The sequence below is a fragment of the Artemia sp. Qi Xiang Cuo genome, chromosome 14 (genome assembly GCF_049724085.1).
Source record: "Artemia sp. Qi Xiang Cuo chromosome 14, ASM4972408v1, whole genome shotgun sequence".
NCBI classification, from domain to species: domain Eukaryota; kingdom Metazoa; phylum Arthropoda; class Branchiopoda; order Anostraca; family Artemiidae; genus Artemia; species Artemia sp. Qi Xiang Cuo.
Genome location: NC_142807.1, coordinates 38,960,893 through 38,968,210, shown reverse-complemented (window position 1 = coordinate 38,968,210; position 7,318 = coordinate 38,960,893). Strand labels below are relative to the sequence as shown.

The following is a 7,318-nucleotide window of genomic DNA, read 5'->3' as shown; positions in this document are numbered from 1 at the left end:
GAACTCCCTAATATACATAATAAAAACATAGAATTTCGTTACGTAAGTTAATTCGTAAGTTATGTCAGAACAAAATTTCGAGAAAGCTATTTAGACAAAAAAAAGTAAAACTAGTATGCAAATTTCGTTTTAGTTATTCATGTACGGTGAGCCAAGATCAAAGCTGCATTAATTCAAAAATGTTCAGAAATTAAATATAAAAAAATCAAGTTTGTTTTAACCGAAAGTAAGGAGCGTTAAATTAAACCTTAAAACGAACAGAAATTATTCCGTATATGAAAGGGGCGGTCCCCTCCTCAACGCCTCTCTCTTTACGCTAAAGTTTTTTATTTTTTTAAAAAAAGAGTTGTGAGACAGAGTCAATCTTTACGCTAAAGTTTGACTCTGTTTAAGAGTCATATATAACATATATATATGTATATATATATATATATATATATATATATATATATATATATATATATATATATATATATATATATATATATATATATATATATATATATATATATATATATATATATATATATATATATATATATATATATATATAACATAATATATAACATAATATTTCCTAAGCATTTGGCTGAAAATGTCCTTTTTTAGTATAAATCCTTTGTTGCCTTTATTCGTCATCGACATTTTAAGTCTTAGATTCGCCGACCATATTGTAAGCTTCTTTATGAGGCTCCATCGGTAAGAGACGAAAGTTGAAGCGGAAACAATCGGTTTTTCTTCACCAACACACTTAGCGTGACTAATCGTTAATATGTCGAGTCACTTTTTTTATTATGATGTTTTGCCACAGAGACGAAATCCATGCCAACAAGTGGACATCATTTCTAAAATCAGATTTCCTGAAGACTTTCAAAATGCTGTCTATGATTAAAGCTTTCTCGTAGTCTCGCTCGTAGTTAATTAAATAAAAAGTTTTTTCTCATAGAAGTAAAGAGGAAGTTGAAACTTAAAATGAACAAAAATTATTGCTTCTCAGTTCACGCAACAGATGTCTACAAAAATGATTCAAATAACTGACTAGTCATATTTCCTTAAATATGAAACTATGAAAGTTTCAAGTTTGAAAATTGAAGTTTGTTAAATTTTTTTAATTTGAAACTATTGTTAGTCGAGTCTTAAAAGAATAAAAATGAGTGGATTGATGTCTTATTCCCTTTTTAAACTTGGTTGGTCTGTAATTTTATTTTTTGTAGTTATGCATGAAGGTGATGACTTGCTAAAAACTATTCCGAGGTCAGAGAGGAGTAAAACTTACAATGGGGAAATTTTAGCACCAGAATGTGTCGCTGAAGTCATAAGCACTGAACAAAGGGATAGACAAAAGGACCGAAAAAGTGAGTGCCGTTCTTTCAATTGGAAAGTACTTAAGTTTTGTGAAATTCATCCAAAAACGACAACAGTGTTATCCAGAGTTTTGATATTTATCTTATTGGTGCTGTTCAACGGTTTTGGAGCTCAGGTAATGCTTTAGTTTTTAGCTAAGGTGAAACAAAAACCGCTCTAGGCAATTAGAAACCAGATAGAAAATATTTAGTAACTATTAAATGATTTTTTGCTAAATCCAGGGTCGTAACTTCGTTTATTGTAAAAACAATTACTAGTCTAAAATCACGTTTTCTATTATTTTTATGATTTATTTTTAAATTGCTTACTTTTATTCATTGAGATAGTTAAGAGGTGATCTCACAGAATAATTCCGCAATTTTTCTGTTTTCTTTTTTTTTCAATTAGAAGGAGATGGAACAGTCAAAAATGAACTTATATGAGTTACTAATAACTCAGTACAGCACCAAGCCGCTAGAAACCAACACAACTACGTGCATTCCCCACATCATCTTCTCAAACCTTCACTCTTTATTCCCTCCCATAAAGTTCCGATTTCTTTTAAATCCTCTTTTATGACTCTCTTCCCACCTTGTTTGAAGACGACTTGTTTTTTGTGTGGCTGCATATGAATCCCCAAAAAGAACGATTTTTGACAAGCTATTAATCAAAAAATTTTTTGCACAAAATAATTTTTTCAAAAAAAGTAAAGAACTCCATTAAACCAAAAATGAACAAAATGGAATCAAATAATCTACCAAGCATACAACTACCACAAATCAGTTACAATAAATAAATGAAACCAAAAACAAACAGAAATTAAAATAAGTCAAACTCAAAACGAGCAGAAATTAATCAGAGTAGTGCTCTAAACCCTATGCTTTCTAAAGCCGGAATATAATTTTTACTTTACTGAAAAAATTCAAATGAATTTACTGAAAAAAATGTGCATCGTCAGTTTAATATACATATGCTGGTATTTATTCCTTAAAATCTTAATTAATTTTTGTTTTCTTAAAGTTATAAGTGAAAACATTAAAAAGAGAATTTTTAGGAAAAAAAATAGGGGGGGCATACCCCCCTAGCCCCTCCCCTGGATCTGCCATTGCCTCTCACGCCCACCTTTTCCCCAAACACATACAATCAAAATTTTTAGATATCCATTTTGTTCAACGTAGTTGAAAGTTTTGGAAATTAGGTCTTTAAGGATGAAAGACCAACCCCCCCCCGCCCTTATCCCTCACGGCTAGGGTTGTAACTTATACCCTGGGGGCATATGAGCTGTGTACACAAAGCGTTGTCGTAAAAACTTCAGAAAGGGCTGATTCCATTGAAAATTTAAATGGCTAGTGGCCTTTTAATATTTAACAGTAATTGGAGGGGAACTACCCCCCCCCCCATAACGCACAAAATTTTTAGATAGCCATTTTAACGTAGTTGAAAGTTCTGGAAATTATGTCTTCGAGGATGACAATCCCCCAAAGCCCTCAGGGCAAGGATTGTAAGTTTTGCCCTGGGGGCATATGAGGTTTTTTTTTATAGAAAGCGCTGTCGTAAAATCTTCATAAATGGCTCATTCAATGGGAAATTGAAACGGCTAGTGTCCTTTTAATAGTTAAAAGTAACTGGAAGAACTAACCCCCCTCTCAAGCCCACCCTTTCCCAAAACACATCCAATGAAAATTTTGAGACTTTCATTTTGTTCAACGAGGTTAAAAGTTCTGGAATTAGGTCTTTTAGGATGACAACCCCCCTCAAAGCCGTCACATCAAGGGTTGTAAGTTAAACCCTGGGGGCATATAAGGTTTATATAGAAAGTGTTGTCGTAGAAACTTCAAAAAGGGCTCATTTGATTGGAAACTGAAAGGGTTAGTGCCCTTTTATAAATAGTTGAAAGTGAATGGAGAGCAACTAATCCCCCTCTGATGCCCACCATTTTCCCAAACGCATTCCATTAAAATTGTGAGATAACCATTTTGTTCAACATAATTGGAAGTTATGGAAATTATGATTTTGAGGATGCCAAACCCCCCAAACCCCTCAGGGCAAGGGTTGTAAGTTATACCCTGGGGCATATAAGGTTTCTATAGAAATCTTTTTCGTAGTGACTTCAAAAAGGGGTCATTCGATTGGAAATTGAAAGGGCTAGATCCGTTTTTAATAGTCAAAAGTGACTGGAGGGCAACTAGCCCCCCTGTCAAGCTTCCTCAAACACATCCAATAAAAATTTTGAGATAGATATTTTGTTCAACGTAGCTGAAAATTCCGGACATTAGGTCCTTGAGTATAACACTCCCCCAGAGCTCTCAAGGCTAAGGTTGTAAGTTATGCCCTGGGGGCATATAAGTTTTTGTTTTTATAGAAAACGTTGTCGTAGAAACTTCAAAAAAGGCTCATTCAATTGAAAGTTGAAAGGGCTAGTGACCTTTTTAATAGGCTAGTCGAAACTGATTGGAGGACATCTAACCTCCCTCTCACGCCCACCATTTCCCCAATCACATCCAATCAAAATTTTGAGATGGCCATTTTTGTCAACGTAATTGAAAGCTCTGGATATTATGTCTTTGAGGATGATCAACCCCCCCCTCACACCCCTCAGGGGAAGGATTTTAAGTTATGCCCTGGGGGAATATAAGGTTTTTATAGAGCGTTTTAATAGAAAGTTCGAAAACCTCTAAGGTCTGGTGCACTTTTTAATAGTCAAAAGTGATTGGAGGAAAACTAACACCCTTCCCACACCCACCATTTCCCCAAAAACATCCAATGAGAAATATGAGATAGCCATTTTGTTCAAAGTAATTAAAAAGTTCGGAAATTATGTCTTTAATTTTGAAACTTCCCCACAGCCCTCAGCGCATGGGTTGTAAGTTATGCCATGGGGGCATATAAGGTTTTGTAGAAAGTGTTGTCGTAGAAACTTCAAAAAGGGCTCATTCGATTTGAAATTTAAAACGCTAGTGTCCTATTTAATAGTCGAAAGTGATTGGAGGGCAACTAACGCCCCTTTCAAGCCTATCATTTCCCCAAACACATCCAATCAAAATTTTGAGATAGACATTTTGTTCAACGTAGTTGAAAGTTTTGGAAATTAGGTCTTTTCGAGCGGTGTCGTAGAAACTTCAGAAGGGACTCATTCAATTGGGAATTGAGAGGGCTAGTCCCCTTATTTTTTAAAGAAATATAATTAGAGTAGTTTAAAGTAGTATAATTTACTTAAATTAACACAAGTTTGCTTTAATTAAACTTGCTCCTAACGCAAGTTTATCGGATGAACCTAATTTGCACCCCCAAAAAAAAATTCTAGATCCGTCCCTGGTAAGAGGGGGGTTAGCTACCCTCCTATTAAAAAGGGCACTAGCCCTTCAATTTCCAATCGAATGAGCCTTTTTTCAACTTTCTAAGACAAAGCTTTCAATAAAACAATATATGCCCCTAGGGTATAACTTATAACCCTTGCCCCATGGGCTCTGAGGGGGTTATCATCCTCAAAGACATAATTTCCAAAAATTTCCACTATGTTGAACAAAATTGCTATCTCAAAATTTTGATTGGATGTATTTGGATAAATGCTGGGCGTGGAAGGGGTGTTAGTTGCCTTCCAATAAATTCGAGTTTGAAAAAGGGCACTAGCCATTTCAATTTCCAATCGAAGGAGCCCGTATTGAAGTTTCTACGACAATGTTTCTATGAAAATCTTATATGCCAGAGGGCTTAACTTGTAACCCATTTCCTGAGGGCTATGGGGGGGGGGTTTCATCTTCAAAGACCTAATTTTAGAAACTTTCAACTGCGTTGAACAAAATGGCTATCTCGAAGTTTTGATTGGATGTGTTTGGGGAAAAGATGGGCGTGAGAAGGGGGTTAGTTGCCCTCCAATCACTATGGACTATTAAAAGGGCACTAGCCCATTGGCATTCCAATCGAATGAGCCTTTGAAGTTTTTACGACAAGGCTTTCTATAAAGATCCTATATGCCCCAGGGCATAACTTACAACCCTTGCACTAAGGGCTGTGGGGGAGTGTCCGACTCAAAAACATAATTTCTATCTGGAAATCAACTACGCTGAACAAAATGGTTATCTCAAAATGTTTATTGGATATGTTCGGGATAATGGTGGGTGTGGAAGGGGTGTTAGTTGCCTTCCAATCACTTTCGACTATTAAAAAGGGCACTAGCCATTCCAACTTCCAATCGAATGAGCCCTTTTCGAAGTTTCTACGACAACTCCTTCGATACGAAGTGTCCTGGTATAAAAAAAGAGTAATAATAATACATTGTGCCAACATCGTTCTTTACTTAGGCAAAGCGATTGCGCTGCCTATGATCATACTTCATGAAAAAATACTAAATAATGATGCGGCAAAAGACTCTAAACACCAAGCCGGTGGTGCTGAACCCAATATCATGGCCCTGCATCCAGGACATATAATGGGGGTTGGGGCCAGCCATCCTGTACTTTCCTGTACATATTTTAATATGTATATATATATATATATATATATATATATATATATATATATATATATATATATATATATATATATATATATATATATATATATATATATATATATATATATATATATATATATATATATATATATATATATATATATATATATTTCTACACATTGCTCTTGATTTTTCAAAAATTTGTCAGGGTTTCTTTGCTTTGGTAATGTATTTTTAGAATTTGACCATGATTTCTACAGTTTGATCTGGATTTTCATGAATTTGTTAGGGTTTCTTTGTTTTGGTAATGATTACGTAGCTGTGTTGGCCTCAGGCGGCTTGGTGCTACGGTGAGTTGTTGTTAGTATTAGTAGTAGTAGTAATAGTAGTGTTTAGAGGTTGACCTTGATTTCTACATTTTGATCATGATTTCGATGGCATGATCTTGATTTCTATGGTTTAGTCGGGAGTTCTAGGGTTGACTCTGTCTTGTAGACAAACTCATTATGACTTTTCATGGAACACACTGCCTTTTTGGGCTTTAATATTTCATGGCAATAAGGCATAATTGGAGGTAAAAGAAGACTAAAACTTATATTCTATACATGAGTCGCCTTCGTCTCTTCTTGCTTTGTAAGAACGTCAGGGATTATGATTTTTCTTTTCCTGGAACACCAACCTTTCTTGGGTTTAATAGTTCTTAAAAATGACGTGTTTTCTAATAGCAGTGAGTTTTCCATCAAAGATAACAAGTTTCTCTAAGAAGTAACGATTTTTTTTTGTTAAGTTTTCTGTTAGAAGTAGCAAATTTCTCTTAACACTAACAAATTTTCTCTTCGAAGTAACCACTTTTTCTGTAATACTAACAAGCTTTTATGTAACACGATCAAACATCTCTTTTTTCTCAATAGTAACAATTTTTTTCTGATAGCAGGAAGTTTTCCGTTAAAGATAAAATTTGCTCCTAGAAGTAACAATTTTAGGAGGTAAAAGAAGACTAAAACTTATACTCTATACATGAGTCGCCTTTGTCTCTTTTTTCTTTATAAGAATGTCAGAGGTTTTGATTTTTTTTTCCTGGAACGCCAACCTTTCTTGGGCTTAATATTTCTTGACAATAAGGCATTTTCTAATAGCAGCAAGTTTTCCGTCAAAGATGAAAAAAATTTTCTTAAAAGTAAAAATTTTTTGTTAATGCAACCAAGTTTTCTGTTAGAAGTAGCAAGTTTCTCTTAACACTAACAAATTTTCTCTTCGAAGTAACAACTTTCTGTTTAATACTAAGAAATTTTTATTTAATGAGATCAAATTTCTGTTGGAGGTAACAGGTTTTTTCTTAATAGTAACCTTTTTTTAATAGCAGCAAGTTTTCCGTCAAAGATTACAAATTTTTGTTAGAAGTAACAATTTTCTGGGTATGCTGGCAAGTTTTTCTGTTAGAAGAAGCAAGTTTTTTCTTACAATAAAAAATTTTTTAATTCGAAGTAACAACTTTTTCTTTAATACTAACAAACTTTTATT

General features: G+C 34.1%; 1 protein-coding gene across 1 annotated transcript in view; it reads left to right on the top strand.

Moving 5' to 3' along the window:
• The first annotated feature begins 1,184 nt into the window (after window positions 1-1,184).
• Window positions 1,185-7,318, top strand: part of LOC148944445 (TWiK family of potassium channels protein 7-like) — a 99,878-nt gene continuing 93,744 nt past the window's right edge. Inside the window, exon 1 of the mRNA XM_089100099.1 lies at window positions 1,185-1,480. Within this exon, the coding sequence (XP_088956225.1) occupies window positions 1,217-1,480 (264 nt within the window). The 5' untranslated portion in view covers window positions 1,185-1,216. The remainder of the gene's footprint in view (window positions 1,481-7,318) is intronic.